Source organism: Pteronotus mesoamericanus, unplaced genomic scaffold (assembly GCF_021234165.1).
Source record: "Pteronotus mesoamericanus isolate MK-2021 breed Mesoamerican mustached bat unplaced genomic scaffold, CSHL_Meso_final contig_163, whole genome shotgun sequence".
Classification (NCBI taxonomy): Eukaryota; Metazoa; Chordata; class Mammalia; order Chiroptera; family Mormoopidae; genus Pteronotus; species Pteronotus mesoamericanus.
Genome location: NW_026555064.1, coordinates 6,902,383 through 6,924,653, shown reverse-complemented (window position 1 = coordinate 6,924,653; position 22,271 = coordinate 6,902,383). Strand labels below are relative to the sequence as shown.

At 43.4% G+C, this 22,271-nt stretch overlaps 1 protein-coding gene across 1 annotated transcript; it reads left to right on the top strand.

Annotated features, from left to right (window-relative positions):
* Positions 1-1,643: 1,643 nt before the first annotated feature.
* On the top strand, positions 1,644-20,573 carry MMAA (metabolism of cobalamin associated A). Its single transcript, XM_054595900.1, has 7 exons — positions 1,644-1,679; positions 9,505-10,008; positions 11,565-11,687; positions 13,962-14,132; positions 16,449-16,534; positions 18,369-18,518; positions 19,517-20,573. The coding sequence occupies exons 2-7, from the start codon at positions 9,564-9,566 to the stop codon at positions 19,823-19,825; spliced, it is 1,284 nt and encodes a 427-aa protein (XP_054451875.1). The 5' UTR covers positions 1,644-1,679; positions 9,505-9,563; the 3' UTR covers positions 19,826-20,573.
* Positions 20,574-22,271: the final 1,698 nt, after the last annotated feature.

The window sequence follows — 22,271 nt, the reverse complement described above, 5'->3', positions numbered from 1 at the left end:
TTTTGGCGAGAATGCTTCAAAGGTGTACTTCCAATAACATCATAGGTTTGTGTTTTCCCCAATATTGACATTGGAAATTTTTTCCATGAAACACCTATTAACATTTTGCAAAGGACTAATGTTCTATAGATAGAACATAGTTTAGGGAACACCTACAAGGAAAAAAAAGTGAAATTCACTGAGGTGTTTAAGAGTTCATAGACTAAAAAGCAGGTAAGGATTAAAAAACTCTTTTCTAATGAACTTCCTCATTTCCTTAGGTTATACAAACTGAGCTTTCATGAAACTTAACACCTACCCCCCAAAATAAAAGAAAGAAAAAAAACCCCAAACCCTCCATTATACAGATAAGCAACCTTAACTTAAGGAAATTAACTAACTTCTCCCAAATTCTATATACTATTTACTGTGTCCAGGAGCCGAGATTTGAAACCAAGTCTACTTCAGTGTTTCCACTAGACTTTCTGCTTCATTTGGACTCGTTTAATTTTTTGCAATGGACTATTCTTGGTTCTACAATTACTCTGGGGTAAAAGTGGTGGCGTTTAGTCTAAATAATAATGAAGACCCTGGGAAAATTTGTTATTGTTCTATCTTCATGAACAATCAACCTATACCAAGTAGCTGAGGAAGGCCTAACCCTTCACAAATGTAAGCAATTATGCAAATCATATGTGAGGATTGTAGTCTTGGTTCCAGATACTAATTATAATATACCCCCATCTATGACTTTTTATTAGCCATAAATTGATCCTTGTTATTGCCCATTGATGCTGTCATCATTCTATTTCACCACTTTGGAGACTTTGAGTTTTTCCTAAAAATCCAAGAACTCAGGTTTTATTACTTATTAGATAATTTCACAGATTTTCAAAATATTAGTTACCATTCTGCCTTGTAGTGAGGTAGCAAATATTTAAGCACGCTCGTTTTCATCTCCATTTCAGGCAAGAGCCTTCCGGACGCCTGCCCCCCGCCCCCCCCGCGCCCCTCCGCCAGGTGACCTTCCGAAGGAGATGAGCGCGAGTCCGAATGGGTGACCTTGAAAATAAACTGAGAGACCTTCAGCCTTTAAAAACCACGCCATGGGTTAAAAACTTGAGCTATATTTCGGCTGAACGTTGAGCATTTCTTCCAACAGGCTGGAAACTGCTTTACGGAGTCTGAGTTTTCTTAACAGCTTGTCAAACATCCGTTGTCTCGCTCTCGACCCCATACTTGAAGATCGCGGAAGCGGAGGGAGGAGGTCTGAGTACGCAGAGCCTGGGGCCGGACTCTGGCTCCATTTCCCTGGCCTCGAGAAACGCGAAGGCCGGGAGTGGGGGAAGGTTACCCTCGGACCTTCCAGGCGAGATCCAATCCAGACCTGGAGAAAAGCAAAAGCTACTCGGAAAAAAAAAGCTCCCCTCCACCACTGCACTTTGCCACAACTTCCCACCGCTCCACCACAGTCCCGCAAGCCGTCACCTACACGCTCCACCCGTCACACGGAGGAATCCCGCTGCCAAGCCGGCAAGGCCCCTAGCCACGCCCCCTGCCGCCAATTGTCACCCACGCGCCTGACACTGGGTGCTGCGCCTGCGCGGCCTGGCCAACGCGGGGTTGCGGGGGGGGGGAACCTGGCTTGCGGAAGGGGCGGGGCGGGGCGGGGCGGAGCTGTACTTCCTTGGCCTTGGCGGGTGAGTGTGGGGTGGGGGTGTGCGCTGTGTCCGGAATCGGTGTTCGGCTTCCCGCCACGGGCCGCCGGGCGTGGGGTGGGAGCCCCCTCGGCTTCAGGGGCGCCCCCTGGAGGATTGGGGTGGGGGAAGGAAGAGAAGAATATTGAATTGGGTGATGTTGGGTGTGTGGGATGCGAGGACTGGCAAGCATCGCCAGATGAGCTCAAAGGGAAGGTTCGTTGGTTCTCTCCTTAAAAAGGAAGTGCTCTGAAACCGGTGTTTGTAAATTTTCATAATTTTGGGCGGGTCTGTGAGCTTCCCGTTGTATCACAGCAAGGTGACTCGCCCTCCGCCCCTGCCACCCCTGGCGAAGGGTTAACCGTAGCATGCTATGTCCAGTGTAGCTAGTGCCAAAGAGTGAAAGTAAAACTCATCTTTTGTAGAATAAAATCCAGTATGTAACAGCGTTTAAACAGTATCTAGGTCTGTCAAATACTGTGCCCAGGCATGGGCTAACTCTTCCAGCAAACATACTGTAGTCAAATAAATGTATTTCTCATTATAAATTGAAAGGCAACCTAAACTAAATGATATTTCTTATTACCTTTCTTAAGAGTTGTGCCCTAGTACATATACCTTGGAAAACCAAATAAAAAACAGACTATAACTTTTCCAAATTGATAGAAAACCAAGTTTCATTAAGGTCTGTGCAGATTCTAAGTCACCTTGAGGTCATCCAGGATATAGTAAACACTTCACATTTTTGTTCAATATAATAAGAATTAAACAGAAAAACAGGAAAAGTTCAGTTCTTTGAAGACTAGTATTCTATTAGAGACAAAATAAACACATGAAAAGTTACATAACTAAGAAATGGCAATCACGGTTTTAGATTTAAAAGATGTCTAATGAAAACCTGTATTTGCCATTGGACGGTGCTGGTGAGTGCTCGAAACATTTGCATCCCAGCGGATGATTGCCGTGTGGGAATGTGGGTCCCTCACACACAACAGACTTGATTTTCTCCAGTACAGCCTGAAAAATCCGATCTGTATTTTTATGTGATTTAAAATTTTTCTTTTTTTGACAGAGGGTAAGGGAGGGAGAAAGAGAGGGAGAGAAAGATCAATTAGTTGTTTCTCGTATGGAGGACCAAGCCTGCAACCTAGGGCATGTGTCCTGACTGCGAATTGAATCCGTGACTGTTCGCTTTGCCAGACAACGCCCAGCCAATTGAGCCACACTGGCCAGGGCTAAAAAATTTTTAAATGTTATTGTCAACCAGTTTACTCACACACCCTCTGTGAGGTGGGAAAAGGCAGTTTGTGACTTCTGCGGATTATCACCAAAGTATTCAGAAATAATTGGAATTGAAAGAATCCTGGAAACTGGTAGTCAGCTAAGGATTTAAGAAAACAGTAAGATTTAAGCTAGGTTAAATAGGAGAGGTGTTTTAGAGGGGGACATAACAGGTGAATAAAACCCAGTGGAGAAAGTAAGCAGAGATAATGAGTAAACTTTAGAATAAATGGGTCTGAGAAAGCAAGTGCAGTAAATGAAAGAAAACTTGTTTGGGAAACCCTACAATGCCAGACTGGAGTTCATTCTGGGTCAGTGGTTCTAAAACTTGAACATTTACCAAAATCATCTGGAAGGCTTATGACTGGAGATTGCTGGCGCCTCCTGAATTTCCCATTCAGAAGGTCTGGGCGGGGCCTGAGAATTTCTTTCTCTCATCAGTTCTCAGTTGATGCTGATGCTGCTGGTCTGGGGACCACACTTTGAGAACCACTGTCCCAGGGTGTGGGATCTGTGGAGGAATTCGAGGTGGATAGTGAGGAGATCGATCACATTCACAGTTCAGTATGAGCTTTGCTGTGAAGTCCAAGATGGAAGACTGAAGACAGGGAATGAGAAGGAAGGTTCCTTATAGTTAATTCACACTTGCTTGATGCCAGGCCCTCTGCTCTCGCATGCACACTATTTCACTTCGTACTGTGACCTTGATGTGTTGGTCTTAATATTTTCATACGGAGAGTAGTGGAGATAGCCCAGGTCTCATAGCTAGGCTAGTCTCAGCTTCCTAAGACTCGTTCAGATTTGGATTAGGGTAGTAACAGTAGAAACGAAAACTTTTAATGGTGATGGAATTTTGAAAAACAGAGACTTCCCAAGTAGATTGAAACCTAAAAGTAAAATTGGGAAATCTGAGTCTTAACTGCCAAAGTGAAAAAAGGTAAAGTGGACAGGGAACTTGAGAATGTTCCCTGCATGAATTCAGTGTGTGTTCCATATAACTTATATAACAATGACCTATTTAAACGCTGCTTGTTTAAAAAGTAATCCTGCTCTACCAAAATTTCCTGAAATTATTTGAGAAGGAGAAAGTACAGCCTTCTGTGGGGGTGGTAGGAGATACTAAATAGATTAGTGGTATCTGAGAGCTCATCTTTAAATAAAAAATGATTAGCATTGAGGAATAGAAACACATGGTATAACACTGCACTGACTATATGAACTGTACTGCGCTGCGGACACTGACCTAATGTATTGATTTTGGAAATCCTGTGTGCTTTTTCTTGCCAGAGTAGTTATTGAAATTGAAAATATTCACTGGATCAATTTCAAGACAAATATCCCAAGTCAGACTGGCTGCTGCTGAGCAAATTTTTAATGAAGGACAGCGTCCATATATTGAAATCTACTTTTAAAAGAAAGTCCTTAAAAGAAATATAGGTATTTACTTTAAAATCTAGAAAAATGTATGTTTTCAAACATTTGATTAACTGAATAATTAGCATAATGGAGTTATTGACCCGTACAAAATTACAGCACACATTCATTTATTCAGTGAGCAATAAAGTGTGATGTGGGTATAAAGATAAGTCATAGTCAAAGCAAAACTGACATCTTAAAAAATGATCCCAAAACAGTGTGATCATTGCTATAATAGAGGAATGTGACGAGTACGTGGTGACAGGAGATAGGGGTGACAACTGACGAGGCATGGAAAGGGGTCCAGGGTCCTGTGATAGAGGAGGAAACACTTGAGTTGATTCTTGAAGGCCGAGGGGGAATTTGTGAGACAATCAAAGGAGATAAGGGCATTCTAATCAGAAGAAACATCAAAGACAATGGCCAACATGTATAAAAGAGTGTGGCTTTTTCCAGGGCCTCGGTGCAGATCAGAGTAGTTACAGTGATGTGGTAAAAGTAGGGGAGAGGTGGAGAAGAGCACTCAAAAAAGAGTGTGAAATATTTAGGTAATGACCGTCTTGGCTGAATTGTAAAGCTCATGATGTAAGGAGCCATGTTGGGCGCATATACCAATGTATTCCAAGGCCTAGCGCTGGACCCGGTGTGTAGTAGGTTCTCAATAAATAGTTGCTGAGTGAATGAATGGCTGGATCACAGCAAAACATTTTTTGCAGATGAGGCAGAGGGAACTTTTCAAATATTTTAAGCAGAGGAGTAAGTAATATAATCCGATTTATATTTTAGGAAGGTAAGTGCTTGTATGGAAGAAGAATTAGTGATCATAGAGATGACTGTAGTAGATTGGGGTTTTTCATTAAGGTCGTACCCATCGGTAGATTGCAATCTACATTAAAAAAAAAATAGAATAGAAAAAAGACAGGATTAGAGAGTGTCGCATGTAATAAGGGTATGTAATGTTTTGTGAAACTTGTTTTATTTATATGCCTGTGTGTTGACTGATAGGAGTGTAATTCTCTCCATGGACTGCGATCAAAGCTTGAAAGCCATTAGAGAAATGTGGGAATGAGGTTGGAGAGAAGGGAATGGATATCAAGCTATTTTGGAGGAAAACAAATGTGAACCTTAGAATGCTGGTGTCGTGTGAACCTTCTTGTAGAGGACGGGTGCACTTCCTAACCCACTTCAGTATTTTGGCCCAAGTGATGCGTTCCATTGTGTATTAGTGCGTTGACACTGGTTCATTAGGAATGGCAGTGCTTTGAGGTATCTTACTGAATGTTGCAAACGCTCAGATTAAAACCGTAGGATGAAACTATAGTCCCGGGAATCCTGGAAATTCATTGAAATTATTTGATTTGATTATTGGCCAATTTCTTTGATTCCTTCCCACAAGGAAAAGATGCGTAGCCACTCAAGCAGGCGGGAAGTCCTCCCTGCCTCTGTGATTTTGCCGCTCCGGTCAACTTAGTCTGTTGTGCCTGTGACATATATAAGGGTACAGAATTGCTCCTACAAGGCTGAGTTATATTGCCTTTTCTAAAATTGCTAGACCCCTTTAAAATCTGGTTGATTGGTTAAATTAATCGGTTTAAATATGTTACGTACTTAGTTATCAGGTGTGAATTATTTTCTGGAGCAAAAAAACAAAATTTAAAGTTTTTAGAAACTTGGCCTGTCATCTAATACATTATTGGGATCTCTTACTGATAAGGTTTGCACAGGAAATGTAAAATAATTTTTTAAAATTTAATCTTTATTCCATTTTTTCCATTACCATTTAGTCCCCTTACACCTCCGTCCCCCCAGCAATCACCACCCTGCTGTCTGTGTCCATGAGTCCTTTTTCCTTTTTGCTTAGTCTCTCCACCTGCCCCCACCCCCCAGCTGTCATCCAAAGTCATTTTTCATTTGGACTAAGTGAAAGAAAGAAAGGAATGAAAAGAGGTGGGAAGGGAGGGAGGGAGGGAAGGAAAGAAGAGAGGGAGGAAAGGAGGGAGGAAAAGATAAAGAAAATGAAGATAAACAGCCTGCCATCATCATTCCATATTCAAATGTAAAGAGTTATTTAGTGTTCCTTTGATGTGATATGACAACACTCCTCTTTTTATAAAATAATCTAGAGTTGAAAACCATAGTTTTTCCCAAGTTCTGCCACTAGTTGTGAGACCTAGGTCAATAAATGTAGCCTTCCTGAGCTTTGCCTGTAAGATAGAATCTCATCTGCGTTGTGAGGCTCAGCGGAGGAAATGCATGCACAGTATCTCAAACGTAGTAACCCTTCCGTGAAAGGTAGCGGCTGCTGCTCTGCCACTCTGAGGGTCCACAGGGTTCGGGGGTGCCAAGAAAATCGGCCCTTGGGGAGAGATTGGAAGGTTTAAAAGCCTAGAATTACGTACATCGGGATAGTTTTTTGATTTTTGGCAAAAGAATGGAATAAAATGGTAACATCCTTTTCCTGGCTCGCTCTTTTCACTTAAAGACCTTTAAGATTTGTATTGGCCTCAAATGGCAGAGAGCTTCCCTTGTCAGACATGGATTTTTCTGAGAAAGACTGCAATTAAATTGTAAGAAATCACTATTTTAAATGTTGGATCAATCTGTAAACTATTAAATGATTTTTATTCATCTCATTTAGGGAATGTTATTTGCATTATTATAAGTGGACATATTTTCATCTAGTAAAGCTCTTGTTACTGGGTTTTGATTCCTTACACACTTATCTTTCTGTTTTGGAAAATTAGTTAGATGTCAAAGATCCTTTGATTCAAAGCAGGGAACTTGGACAGTAGAATGTTTGTAGTCAAGATTCTCAGGTTAAAATTATTGCTCAAACTTTTCTTTATAGAACAACATAAAGTAGATAGAGTGTCAATTCATGAACCTTTAACAAGAATTATTAACAGGTTACCATGTGCCAAGCCTTGTGCTAGATTCTGAGGAAATCAAGAATAAGATACTGTCCTTTCTGTGGAAGGATTGTCAACTGAATTGAGGGATGAGACTTGGTGGGGAGAGGTCTATAAATGGATAAATTAGAATGTAAGAGGACAAATACTCTACCTGAAATGTGAATAAAAGGGTTTGGAGCATTGGAGATAGAACATCTGACCGCCTGGGTAAGGCGGGAGACGATATGCCTTAGAAGAGGTGATGCTTGAACTAAGTGGGAGTTTGTCAGGCAAAAAAGTAAAAGATGTGCATTCAGACACCCAATTTTTATTATAGTATATGGATGATTAAAAAAAAAATCTTCCATGCTTAAAAATAGTTACTAGCCATTAAGATGATGATTCTGATAGAATCTCTGTGCATAGAAGCATAGCTAAAACGTGATCATCACTGTTTTCACCTTGCACATAATTCTTTTTACTACGTTTTTGAGTATATGGCTAATTTTATATCTAATTTAGAAAGTGACCTGTAAATATACATTGAATGTAATACTGATGCTTGTAATAACTGGTTAAATTAAGGACTCATCAAATTTGATTCTCTTGAAATCTAAATGTAAAAGGAAGCAAGGTATAGGTGATGGCAAAAATAAAAATTAAATCAGGAACAGTTATTAGATATTTCTCATTAAAATTATAAAAATTCTGAATTTTATCTTAAAGGTTTGTTTTTTACCATAGCAATTGTGTTTTGTTCGTTTTAAATGTCTTTTTGAGTGTTTGTGTGAAGGATAGTAATGAATGTTTTAAAATTGTTTTTTAGAAACATTTTTACAGATTTTTATACATTATCCTTTTAGAATAAGACTAATTTTGTACAAACAGAAGTCATAACTTTCCCTTCCCACCCCAAACAGAAAAATGATGAGCAGTTTCAGTTCTAATAAACAAACTTAAAACATTTCTTTTTTTCCTAATAAAATGTTATTTAGCTAAAATTAATTTGTGTTGATTGGTCTTGAAATACAATTTAGAGAGGTACTTTGTAGCAATAAAATAATTTAGTGCGTTGTGCGTAGAGGTACTCAAAAGCCAGAGTTTTCAAATAATCATAAACCCAAACTTGGTAGCCTATATGTATCATTTGTAAATTTGTGTTTGTCACTAGAAGCTAGGTCTCTAACCTAATTTTTACTAAAGTTTTATAAATTGGTATAATAATAATAAAAGCTAACATTTATTGAGCTCTTACTCTGCTAGACACTGTTCCTACTGTTTTAGGTGAACTTGATTTGTTCTCACAGGCTTCCTGTTCTCTTACCTGTTCTCTGAAGAGGAAGCTGAGGCATAGGGTGGTGAAGTAAGATGGCCAAGGCCATGGCAGCTTAAGTGAGAGTCACCAAGGCTCATAATTTCTGTACGTTCCTGACTCTCGGCGTACTTAGCTTTCATCGTCTAGTACAGTTTAAAGTAGAGAAGGTCAGTAAGTCAAAGTAAAGGATCTTCAGTCCGATAGTGGTTCAAACTTGAGTTGTGCTGACCTGCAGAGATTATGCTTTGTGGGGCTGAGAACGTGTGTTTTTAATGAGCGCGCACGCGGTTCTGACCACACTTTGGGGTACACTGATGTGGTTGGAATAGCGTCCTCACAATTCATTTCACATGACGGCTTGTTGTTGTTTGTTTGCTTATGCTAGGCCATGCTTGGCAAATGTCTGTGCTTAGGGTGAGTCTCCTGAATACATGCTTTATCTAAACTTACACCTCAAGTGCCTGCACTGCTACCTAATCACGTATCTTGTGTAGATAACGAATAAAAGGCCAGCATCAAAGGGATTTTTAAAAAGCATGTTGAGTGAGCTTCAGAATAGGGTATGTTTGATCTGAGAAAATTGTTAAGATGATTATGAGGTCTACACACAGAAGAACATAAGCATGACATAAAATTTCTACCCTAATGGGTTTTTGTTTTACTTGTTTTTTGTTTAGGAGAAAATATGTATTTACATTGCTCTTCACAGTAGAGCGATAGTTTCATGATTTGGGTTATCCTGAATATTAACTGTAGGAAAGGAGGGGCCTTTTAAGTTCGGTAAGAAACTTTCACCCATTTGACTATCAAGAACCCTGATTATGTATGTTTTAGAATATAGGGAAAACACAAAGCTTGTAGTTTTACTACTTCAGTATCCTAATTGTATATTGAACTGGGAAAAATATGTTTTTCTTTCTTTTAGGAACTTACAAGTCACATTGAGCCGAGAAACGTCCAGTGTTTTCTCCAGCTACAAACAAAATGAATATTCCCGTGCTGCTACAACATCCTCACCAGCATTTCCTAAAAGGCCTTTTGAGAACACCTTTCCGACGTTACCACTTCATCTTCCACTCAAGTGCTCATCTCAGGTCAGGGAGTCCATGTGCTCGGCCATTGGACTCCCTGGGACTCCATTGTACAAAGTGGATGCTGCTGTCAAATGGTTTAAAGAGACCATTATGCGTACAAACAACCTTAAAGGGACACACAGAAGGACTTTCTGATAAAGAACAAAGATTTGTGGATAAACTTTATACGGGTTTAATCCAAGGGCAAAGGGCCTGCTTAGCAGAGGCCATAACTCTTATAGAATCAACTCACAAAAGGAAAAAAGAGTTAGCCCAGGTGCTTCTTCAGAAAGTACTGATCTACCACAGAGAGCAAGAGCGATTAAATAAAGGAAAACCACGAGCATTTCGAGTGGGTCAGTCTTTTTTTTTTTTTTTTTTAATGTCCAGGAAATGTTTTAAAAAAAATTCTCTTTAAAAAAAAAATCGTCGAAATGGTTTGCATTGTAATGGGGATTTACTTTTCTTTCAGAATTTTGTGATGAATTTTAAATGCTTTTTCATTGTAAATATTAGTCTTGGTATATTGAGAAAAGATGCCTGACCATTTGAATCAAGGCTCTGTATTTTAAAGGAACAATGTAAGATTTCTACTGGCAAGAATCTTGCTATGGCTCCCAGAACAGAAGTATGAATAGGAAGAGCTGTTGACCAGTTTACTCCTTTCTCTCAGTAGTCATTTGATTTACTAGTCTAAAGTGAATACCCAGTTTTTGTGGTTAACTCAACTATAATTATGCTTGTCATATTTTAGAATTCTCCTTCTTGTGTTGTTTCATTTGTCTTTCTAGAGATAAGTCTTCCTTATTTCAGGTACTTTTTGTTAGAGTTACTTGAAGTGGTTTGGCTCCAAGCACAGCCATCTCGATACCAAAATGTAAAGGAGAGACCATATTCATCTGCTGTCTAAAAATATTAGATGTTCACTTCATTTCTTAAACAATTGACTCATTTCTGTAATTGCATATAAGCTTGTTTCCTTCCTTCCTTCCTACCTTCCTTCCTTCCTACCTTCCTTCCTTTTATTCACTAAATGTATTTTTTTATTTAAATGTAGTTGGTTTACAATCTTATAGTGTTTATATTAGTTTCAGGCGTCCAGTATAGTGATTTGACATTTTTATACCTTACATTGTGATCGCCCTACTAATTCTAGTAAGCATCTGTTGCCGCGTAAACTTACTACATTATTATTGACTATATTCCCCTTTGCCCTTTCACTCACCCTCTCCCTTCTGGTAACCATCCCTGTGGTCTCTATTTTTCTGTGTTTTTGTTTGGTATGGTTTCCTTTGTTTTGTCTTTTAGATTCTACATACAAGTGAAACCATATGGTGTTTGTCTTTCCTTGCCTGACTTATTTCACTTAGCATAATGCCCTCTGCCTTTCTAAAGACAAACTCTTTTTTCTAAGATTCAGGTTATATTCTTTGAGTTACAGGCGAGATGAAAAATATCTTTTATAAATAGGAAATTATTTTCCCTATCGCTAGCAGCTTCTAGAGCAATGAGTTATTTTTTCCAAGGGGAGGACGACGCGCACAGAAATGGCGTAGGCGGGACAATCGCTGACCCTGATGAGAGGTGGGCAGGCGCTGTAGAAGTCCAGCACATTAACAACACAGGCAATGAAATCTGCCCCAAAAGGCCTATGTTATAGTGAAAAAGGGAAATCACAGTTTGTAATTTAAAAAAGTGAATTTGGTGAACATATGGAACTCAGAATTGCTTCCTTCCTATATCTCTATTACGCAGATACTAGATAAACAAATGGATTTTCGCTTACTGCTTTCGGAAATGTTAAAATACAATCATGATGGTTTTAATAAATTAGGAGAAACAGAAGGAAGTCTAATATTTTAATAGAACTCATCATTTATTTCATTAAATCAGAAGATCTCTTTCACTATAGGATTGTCTGGGCCCCCTGGTGCTGGAAAATCAACCTTCATAGAATATTTTGGAAAAATGCTTACCGAGAGGGGGCACAAGCTCTCCGTGCTGGCCGTGGACCCCTCTTCTTGTGCTAGTGGTGGTGAGTATTGCGGAGTCTCAAACAGCAGAGCAGGCGTGGCTGGGCTCTCCTTTACAGTTTGGTGGGAATATACAGTCAGGTGACTTCTGGCCAAGTGTGGCCTCACCGAGGGAGGAGGAGCTCTGGGGGGGCCAGGTGGAGGCTGAGGGAGGGAGTTTGGGGGATTGGGCTCTACAGGCAGGATTAGCCCAGGATCAAGGAGCGGCCTGGGCACTTTGAGTGCTAGGAGAACATGGCCAGAAGTCGAAAATGATTAAAAGCAAGTTTCATCCCTTTGTCTGTCACGCCTGAGGGTGGGTCCCCTTCCCCCCTTCCCCCCTTCCCCCCTTCCCTCCTGCCTTTGCCTGCTACAGGCAGCCACTGCGCGAGGAAGGTACTGTATTGTCTAACGGTGAGCTGGACCCAGTCCTCAGGCCTTACGGAGCTTCATGCTGTATGAGGGAAACACGGCCATTGCAGAGTCATGTGTGTTGTGAAAGGGGAAGTACAGCGCGCTTTGTGGAAGCGTTTGGTTTGTGTACTGTGGGTCTAAGGCTAAAGTGTAAAGATGATATAATCCTGTTTCTGGGTCTTTAGGTTCATAGAGAGGTGGATGGAATTCCTGTTACCACCCATTGAGAAATTTACCTGAGGACATTCACAGTTTTTGATTCACTATAATAAAAATTCACTAAAGTAAAATTTATATTTACAAGGTTCAAGATTAAATTCAATTAATATAGTGCCTTATTTACACTCTAAGAACTTTGTTAAAGGTGCATACCTCAACAAATAATTTATAGTGGCCCTCATTTCCATATTGGTGAGAAGGTTTTTTCCTCCTGCACCTTGATAATAAATATTCTAGAATACTTGCATACTTGCAGTAGCAAAAGAAAATAATAGCTTGAAGTAATACTAGCAGAAATGGTGATCAAGAGAGTCTGATTTCAAGTTGCAGAGCTGTGTGGTTCCTGAACTTTCTCAAACCGAAAATGAGGTTCCCTTTCTCAGGTAAAACAAAATACAGACTTTGAAAGAAAAAAGCGCATAAGGATAAACAGGGCACTCTAGTATACACATTTGAAAAATGGTACTACATTAAGGTTTAAGAAGCAAACCTGTGCTTTGCATGCACAGATCCCCTGCAGTAGCTTTGAGACTAAGGGCCTGCACCCAACAGTTTTGGATTCACTGGTAAAGACAATTACATGGGAGAGTAATTTCCTAATGTGTGGTTCAGTGTGTTAGAGTCTATAGGAGAATAATTTCAAGTATAGTTTTGGCAGATTGTTGACTTATACAGAGATGATTTCATGCAGAAAATTACTTTAGAAAGAAGTTTTAAGTGCAGTAATTGAGGTAGTTGAGATATGTGGTGTATTTATGCTCCAGAATTAGTATCTACGAGAAGTCTGAACTGGGAAAAGAGCATGTCTTTAAGGAACTTCTCAATGGTTAGTATCAACTTTATGTGGAAAAGTTAGCTCTTAGGCAGAGTGAAAATTAAACTTCAGGTTAAAACAGCACTATACTTACAAATGCTAATACATGGCCAAAGGTGATTTCAGAAGTTCTAGGGCTTTCAGTCTTCCAGAATTTGCAAATATTGATGTTTCCCAAAATACTGCCATAAGCCCTGAAACATGACCATAGGCGCTCAGATACTCGCCTGCTGTGAACGAGCATTCAGCACACAGCATGTGTAAGGCATGGTCCTATAGGCAAGGGACTTCGCTTAGAGCAGGGCTTCTCCGCCTTGGCCCTGGTGGCATCCCTGTTGTCATGCACGTGGAAGGATGGTTAGCAACATCCTAGCCTCTGCCCGCCGGGAGCCACCAACACCCTATCCCCCAGTTGTGACAAGTGGAATATCTCTAGGTATTGCCAGATTTCCCCTGGGGCAGTGCCACCCCAGCGCAGAGATGTTAGAACGATAAGCACAGTAAGGTTAAGGTGACAGTAAAGAAACCCCCCTGGCTGGAGTGCAAGATTGGTTTGGGGACTAGTGGTTGGCAACTGGACAGGCTAGGTAGGGCTGGGGAAGCTAGATTTGAACCTCTAGTCATTGGGAAGCCATTACAGGTTTTGAGGGGCTGAAATGCTAAGAAAAAAAAAAAAACAAGCTTAATTTGGTATCATTGTGTATACTCGGTGGGTGAAAAACTCAATAATCTGAAATACAATTTGAGATTTTGGGAGAAATGTCATAAAACGCTTTCCCTAGGACCTGGCTAATTGATAATTGGCCCTTATAGGTGTTCCATGATTATAAAATGTAACTGTGCGTTTTAGGATCACTCTTGGGTGATAAAACCCGAATGACTGAGTTATCAAGAGATATGAATGCCTACATCAGGCCATCTCCCACTAGAGGTACTCTAGGAGGGGTGACAAGGACCACCAATGAAGCTATTCTGCTGTGTGAAGGAGGGGGCTACGACATCATTCTCATTGAGACTGTAGGTGAGTGTGACCTGCGTCATAACAAAATCCTGTTCTAATGCACTGTGTGTACACATGAGTGACAGCTAATTTCATCTGTTCATTCAGCAGATATTACTAAAGGTATAATTAAATACATGATATCTTAGACTCTCTAGGAGATTTGAGTACATACGCTATAATCCTGCCCTTTAAGAGAGGAAAAATAAGCCATGCCTTTGGATAACTGTTACACAAGGCGATGCGCCATAAGTACCAGAGGAGACCGCTAAGCACCTGAATGACCTACAGAAACAGTACTTTAGCATACACCTGTTTGGCTTAAACACATTTCATGTCTGCAGTGTTTGCTAAGACAATTAATGTAGTTGGGTGCCCCTTGAAAACAGGACCACGTTTATTGCATTTTTATATCCCTATTGCATAATCACATGTGATGAAAATACTGAAATGGAAACCCAAGAAATTCACATTCCTGTGGAGAAACAGTAAGTTATGTTACTGAATGATAATTGTTTGTGACACAACCTGAATCAGCTTTAGGGTATCAAGGAAGACTTCCAGGAGGTGACAGTTGAACTCAGTTTTGAAGGAAGAATCGGAGTTACATGAAGTATGGGATTATGGGCGTTTGCAAAGACGCAGGCATGAGGGAGCAGGGCCTGTTCAGAGGACTGAAGTGTGCTCAGGACACAGAGCAGGAGTGTGAAGGCAGGGGGTGAGAGAGATGGGACTGGAGGCCAGGAGCCCCACCAGCTAAGAGCGATGGAGGGAGAGTTGTCCGAGCGGTGGCAGGAGAATCGAGGGTGAGTAGAGCCATAAACACCAAGTACCTAGAAGTTGCATTTGACCGCTTGTCCCAGAGACGCAAATAACTGATTCAAACGAGAAAGAGGCTTATTTTTTGTAAATAAAAGAAGCTTAGAGGTCGGTGCCCTGAGCAGGCATGGGGGTTCTACCTTGCCCTCCATGTGCCAGGCTTCTCTCTCTCTCTGCTGTCATTAAAGATGGCTTGTGACTCTGTCACATCCTTAGTCGAGCAGAAGGAAGGAGATGGGAGAGGAGGGAGGGAGAAGGGCAGGCAGGAGAGTGTGCCTCCTGGCCAGGCGAGCCCTTTTTGAAGAAAACGCCTTTCCTGGGAACCCCATCTAATGGGCTGTTTCCAGTCGTTAATCATCTGTTCCTGAGAGGGGGTCTGGTGACCGCAGCCTTTCAGCTGGTACACTGATGCTCCTAATGACACTGGGGGGCTCAGCCGTGGTAGAGAAGAAGGAAAGAGCAAAAGCTGCATGGGCAGCTAGGAGCCCCTGCCACTCCGAGGGAGGAGAGGGGGCTTTAGGGGAGTGGGGGTGGCAGTCAGATTTAGGGGGGCTGAGCGATGGGAAGCAGTCACATGGAAGACAGTGAGTGCGTATTGCTTTTTTATAGAAACTTAGCTCTAAAGAGAAAGTGAGAAGTCTGGTGATGGTTGGAGGAGGTTGTGAGTTTGTGCTGGTTTTTACTTGTTTTGTTTGGTCTTCAGATGAGTAAGACATGAGTGCAGTTCGTGCAATGTGCTGAGGGACAAGCGCCTGTAGACAAAGGCGAGGTTAGAGACAATGCGGAGCGGGGCCCAGAGCACGGAAGGACCGCAGGGCAGCTTCAGCCCGCACTGTAGCAGTGGGACTGGCGAGGAGGCGGGAGGGCAGAGCTTGGGTTCACGGTGCCGAGGCCATCACCAGGGGCCAGGTTATGGGACAGTGAGTGAGTGCAGGCCGCTGAGAAATGGGAGGGAAGCTGACCGAGGGCCCTTAGGGGCATTGCCTTTATAGGGCCCTGAGGAATTTGCAGTAGATGCCGGGAGCCCGTGATGCCACCGTGGTGCCTTAGATCGGCGCTTGAGCGGTCCGCGCAGTGTGCACGTAGAGGCCGGAGCACCGCAGAGCACAGCGCTGACCTGCGGGCGGGCGCGGGCTTGCAGGGCCGACGCGGAAGCGTGGCGCGGCAGGAAAGCGGAAGGTGTCATCCACGGGCACAGTCCGAGATGAGAGTCACAGCGCCCAAGCTGCTCGCTGATGGGTGGGAGCCAAGAGAGAGCTGCAGGAGTTAGGTGAGAGAGGAGGCCTTGAGGTTCTCATTCAGCCAAAGACTGAGACTGAGGGGAAGGACAGAGAGGGGTCTGCCCGTAGGCTGAGATAGTGGCGTTTCATTCTTTAGCGGCGGGGTGTTTAAAGTGGGGTCAGGTCGAGTGGGTGATTGAATGAGTGAACGAAATGGAATGGATATGATGGTCAATGTAGTTGAGAAAGTCAAATTACTGTGAATATTTTAGTGTGTAGTTGTGATTTAAAATTTCAGGTGTGGGTCAGTCGGAGTTTGCTGTTGCTGATATGGTTGACATGTTTGTTTTACTACTGCCACCAGCAGGAGGGGATGAATTGCAGGTAATTGTTTTGCCTTTTTCCTCCCCAAAATGCAAAGTATACACCTCTGAAAGTACAGATGTTATTTCAGATGTGTTTTTGTAAACTAAGTTGGTATCAGTGTAGGGAAAGAAACAGCAACATTCACATCGGCTAAAATACTTGTTGAAGGTATATTTTTCCCAGCTTACAGCGACAGGATTTATGACCTCAAGCCAGTGACTCCGCGTCGATTTGGCCACCTGTGACACGGAGTATTGGTGTGCGTGGGCGGCCCCAGCGGGGAGGGGCCCCGGTCGCCTGGGTCTCTGCAGGACAGCCGGTGGGGAAGTTCCGCAGAAGATACCCCTTTGTGTTACCTGGGACCCCACAGCCCTCGCCCCTGTCTTGCACAGTAGGGTTCGTGCTGTCCTCCCGCAGTGCCAGTCTGTCAGGGGCCGCCTGGAGTCAACAGCCTGCCCAGGCGGAGGGCCCTGCCCACCTCGTGACCGCCCTCACTCCAGACACCAGGCCAGCGGCGGGCTTGGGGGTTCCCAGGCCACCCGCAGCTCTGACCAGCTGGCCACCAGTGTGGGGGTTCCCGCAGGTTTGATAATGAACTGGAATGACTCACAGAACTCAGGGAAGCACTGTATTACAGGTACAGTTTTATTATACAAATGAGGACTAGCCAAATGAAGAGACATGTAGGGAGAGGCCTGGAAGGGTCCCAAACCTGAAGCTCCTCTGTCTTCAGGGCATGTTTCCCTCCTGGCACATCGATGCACATCCCCTGCCAGGGAGTTCGCCCGAGCTTCAGGGTCTGGAGTTCTTACTGAGTTTTCTTCACATGGACATGATTCACTGGGTCATTGTCCACATGACTGAACTCAGCCCCCCGCACCCGTTCCTGTCCCCGCCCCGCCCCTCCCCAGAGGTCAGGCTCCAGTCACATGGTTGGTCTTTCTGGTGCAGGCCGCTCCCATTCTGGACTCAGGGACAGGCCCAGGCGCCCATGGTGAATAATAAAGACACCCTGTCACTCAGGAAATTCCAAGAATTTAGAGGTTACTTCCCAGGAACCTTGGAAAAAGACCAGACGAATTCTTTGTTATACAAAGAATTTTAGTTCTAAAAATATAGTGACAGCAGACAATGGGTGCTGCAATTTAGAAATATTAACTATTAGAATTTAATCATTGAACGTTATGTTTCAGAGCATTTGAAAAGAAATCTTAATCTTAGGTGCAAAAATCTACATTTTCCAAATAAGGTTTGTCTTAGGATTGCTAGTGTTTTTATGCAACGTAATTTAAATCAAGAGATTGAGGCATTTTTAGCCATCAGGTTTTTTCCCTCAAAAGTAAATTGGAAAAAAAGAAAAAGCTATATACCAGTACATTTAAGGAAAACCTGCAAGACGTTTTTTCTAGATATGCAGAATGTGGTGATGGGTATGCTTTCTATTTAAGCGCCTTGCTGATGGGTGGTTTTGCATCTTGCACTGTTAGCTCATGAGAAGCAGAATCCATCATGGGGCTGTATGAGCCATCTCCTGCCACTCAGTCATGTTGTGTCTTGATGATACATTCACTCCAATTCTGAACGTATTTCAAGATGTTAGCCTCTAAATTTAGAAGAGATTTTCCAGATGATTTGCATAGTACCGGGAGATGGTGCTTTGGAGTAGTTTCTATTGAGTAATTGTGATCCCTGGTACCTCAGAGTACCAGCGAAAGACGCAGAGAAAACTTTAGTTAATGAAGTATATGACTTCCAAAATCTTAGCGTCGATTGGTGCCCCCCCCTTTTGTTGCTGTAATTAAATTAACTTAAATGGTTTTGATTAATCACTTTCTCCTTCCTTTCTCTTTAGGGTATCAAAAGAGGTATAATTGAGATGGCAGATCTGGTAGCTGTCACCAAATCTGACGGAGACCTGATAGTGCCGGCCCGCAGGATCCAAGCAGAGTACGTGAGCGCACTGAAGCTGCTCCGCAGGCGCTCGGAAGTCTGGAAGCCGAAGGTGGGCCGGTGCGCCAGCCCGCGCCTCTCGCCCTGAGTGCGCTCTGGGTACGGGGGATGGAAGTCCCGAGCCAGACGTAGACTCAGTCTTTGCTTGTATGAGAGATTACAATTTTAAGAATTACGACAAGGCCAGAGTATATAGTCATGATTTTAGATACAATCCTTCAACCTGCAGATGTCAAAACCGAGATGCGAGGTGATAGATTAGATCGCTTAATGGTGGGCTTCAGCCATTTGAAAGTGATAGCAAATCCCTTCTGGAAGGAGCCTCCTTAAGATTATGGAGCAATTAATGATTTGATTGTCTATAATAGGTTTGAATAAGAGAGCAAAGGCTCTTGAAGTGATTAACTTCCCATCAGGCTTGTTGGGTGCTGTTTCCAATAAGGGAGAAGAAGAAGAGTCCTGTAACAAGCCAGGCAATAATACTGACGTGGGCAGCGCCGTCCGCGGGAGGACACTGTCATTAAAAGCTGCGCTCTAATCGCTGTAACGAGAACAGTGATGGCATGCCCTGCGCTCCCAGTCTCCCCCAGGCACCTGGTCTGCTGGGTCCAGAGCCCTGTGTACGCGCAGGTGTGGGATGTTCGGCTCCCTGCACTTCCTGAATCAGGCAGCTGTGACCGAGCCTCTCACGTAGTTCCATTTTCTGGCATCAGACCTCAGAGAAACCTACCTAGCAGGGCCCTCCTCACCCTTGTGACCCTCTCACAGTTCCTCCACGAGGCCTCTGAAGACCACCTGAGCAATCCTAAATCCAGATCAATCTCTGGGCTAAAGAACTGGGCCTTGAATCAGTAATTCATTTCTGCTGTGCCCTCAGGAATCCTAGTAAGTTACCTCGGTGTATTACCTTGGACACAACAATGAAATGTCTCATTTTGCCGTTGCTAATTTCCTTCGACTGTAAGAATGAATTGGCAAGCATCAAAGTCCCCGGGAAAGCGTGTTCTGTCGTTGTACGTATCTCAGTGCTGGTTTCCCCCCTTTCAATAGGTGGTTCGTATTTCTGCCAGAAGCGGAGAGGGGATCACCGAAATGTGGGACAAGATGAGAGAGTTCCGGGAGCTGACGCTTGCCAGCGGGGAGCTGACCGCCCGGCGCCGGCAGCAGCAGAAGGTCTGGATGTGGAATCTCATCCAGGAGAGCGTGTTGGAGCACTTCAGGGCCCACCCCACGGTCCGGGAGCAGATTCCTCTGCTGGAGAGGAAGGTCCTCAGTGGGATTCTCCCCCCGGGACTGGCGGCGGACTTGCTGCTGAAAGCTTTTCAGGCCCAGACTAATGAGATGCATCCTATGCAGTAATTTTCCTTATCGCTTCCTAAAGTGTTTTCATATTGAAAGTCCCCCGTGTGCTTACATTTTTAGTAATGCTTTCAGGGCATCTGTGGCCTCCATCTTGGGGAGCCGTGCCTGCAGACTGGAAGAGCGTTAGATATGGATGGCAGAGGCGGGCAGTACTCGCGAGGCGCCTGCTGCCTCTTACTGGTTTCGGGCCTTTCTCTTTCTCTCTGTTCTCTGCCCCGGCACCATGGCCTGTAGAAGAGTTCTCAGCCGTCAGGAGCGGAGAAGGCTGAAGACAGCAGAAGATCAAGTACCTTAAAATGCTTCCCTTGATTCTCTGTCCTCTGGGAATTTTGAGGGACCATGTAAGCAAGAGTCACCACGTTTCGGAAGCCTCACATGAGGCCAGAATCACGCACGGTGAGGCTCTGAGAGCTGAAAGCCATGACTGAGGGTTCCAGGCATTTCTGAGATGGCCATCCATGTCCACGAGCAACAGAACAGCTGGAAGGTGTAGGGGTGTGAACACAACGTTAAAGTTTCCTTACCTGTAAAATTAGGAGAAGGAAAGCTACTTTATTGGGTTGTTGGAATAATTAAATGAGAAATTATAAAATGCTTCGCACTTAATAATTGGGTTAAGTGTTGTTAGAAATATTACACAGAGACATGAGATATAAATAAATATGTGTTACTGATATGCTGAAAGGTGTGAGCTTCATGGAAAGGGTTAATTAACCTTTAACCTAATTACTGGTAACACTGAAACCCACAAGTGGGGTTTATGCAGTCACCAGGGCCTTCTGGCCCCAATTTCCTCTCCTTATCTTACAGCTCTCGCCCCCACTTTAACACTTCATAGTTTCTTGGTTCCTAATTTTAAATCCCTGACAGAATTACGATTGACTTGTTCAACTTTGGGAGGCACTAGAGGCCCCCGAGTGAAACCTCTGGGTGGGTCACCCAGAATCAGTTGCCCACCTCAACTGATTTCAGGGGTGGGATAAAGTATAGACATGGTTCCTTCTTAGTCAGCAGGAACAGTTTGTAAGGCCCTGTTTCGTCAGGTTCGTGGGCAGGACAGGCAGTGATGTGTACTCCCACCACAGAACAAATTCTTAGGTAGAAAAAATGAGTTTCGGAGAGGTGAAGCGATTTGCTTAAGCAGCCATTATGACTCGGACTCGAACCCACCTCTCCTACCTTTTTACTCAGTGATCTCTCTATTATGTGGGTTAGAAACCAGCTCTTAGGAAAAATGTATTACCTGTTGACCATAAATTTTTAAATTGTTCCTGCTCTCCCTTTTTTTTTTTCTTTAAGAGTTTATTTATTTATTTTTAGAGAGAGGGGAAGGGAGGGAGAAAGAGGGAGAGAAACATCAATGTGTGGTTGCCTCTTGAGCACCCCCTACTGGGGACCTGGCCTGCAGCCCAGGCATGTGCCCTGATTGGGAATCAAACTGGTGACCCTTTGGTTCACAGGCCGGTGCTCAATCCACTGAGCCACACCAGCAAGGGCTCTTGCTGTTCCTTAGAAGGTTATCAGGCTGTTTAATTCTAGAGATGTCATTGTTTACTAGAGATCTGCTACACACACTACATCTTTATTTAGGATAAGAACTTGAGAAATCACACCACCTCTTGATTAAAACCAGTAATGTTGCTGGTTCCAGAAACTTCCTTCCCATTAGCTCCAGTCACTTGGGGCTCTTGGAATCGTAGAGGCCACAGACCACTGTGCACAGTGAATTGCAGAACATCAGCGTCACTGCTGTGGTTTGAATTCGGTCCACCTAAAAGGATAAATTGAAGTCCTAATCCACAGTCTCTCAGAATGCGCTCTTATTTGGCAATAAGGTCGTTGCAGATGTGATTAGCTAAGATGAGGTCATGCTGGAGTAGGATGGGCCTCAATCCAGCATGACTGATGTCCTTGTCAGAAGACAGTCATGGGAAGGCAAAGATGCAGGGAGACCACTGTGGAGATGAAGACAGCGACTGGAGTGAGGCAGCTTCATGCCACAGGATGCCAAAGGCGGCTGGAAAACCACGGAATTGAGGAAGAGGTGAGGAAGGGTCCTCCCACACGTTTCAGAGGGAGCATGGGCCCTCCGATGCCTCGACTGCAGAGCAGACAGCTGGACTCCAGAACGGCGAGACGATGCACTTCTCTTGTTTTAAGCCGCCCAGTTGGTGGTGCTTCCTAACAGCAGCCCTGGGAAACACGTCAACCCCGATCTGAGCCTGACTCAAAGGCGGAAATTCTCCCGAGATTTTATCACACTCCTCCCCACCCAAATTGAGAATATAGTCTTTGACTTCCCAATTCTGCCTTCCCTTGGGACCTTCCAAACCCATAAAATAAAAGGAACACAAGAGAGTCCTCATGTTTCTGTTGACAAAGTACTGTACCCTGCTTTTACTGATATCCCACAATTCAGTATTGGGCTTTGACTACCCCAAAG

Excerpts from the sequence above, each read along its gene's own strand:
- MMAA (XM_054595900.1), top strand. The coding sequence starts at position 9,564 with ATGAATATTCCCGTGCTGCTACAACATCCTCACCAGCATTTCCTAAAA. Across the intron at positions 10,009-11,564 it reads ACCACGAGCATTTCGAGTGG|GATTGTCTGGGCCCCCTGGT; the intron begins GTCAGTCTTTTT and ends CTTTCACTATAG. Across the intron at positions 16,535-18,368 it reads CAGGAGGGGATGAATTGCAG|GGTATCAAAAGAGGTATAAT; the intron begins GTAATTGTTTTG and ends CTTTCTCTTTAG.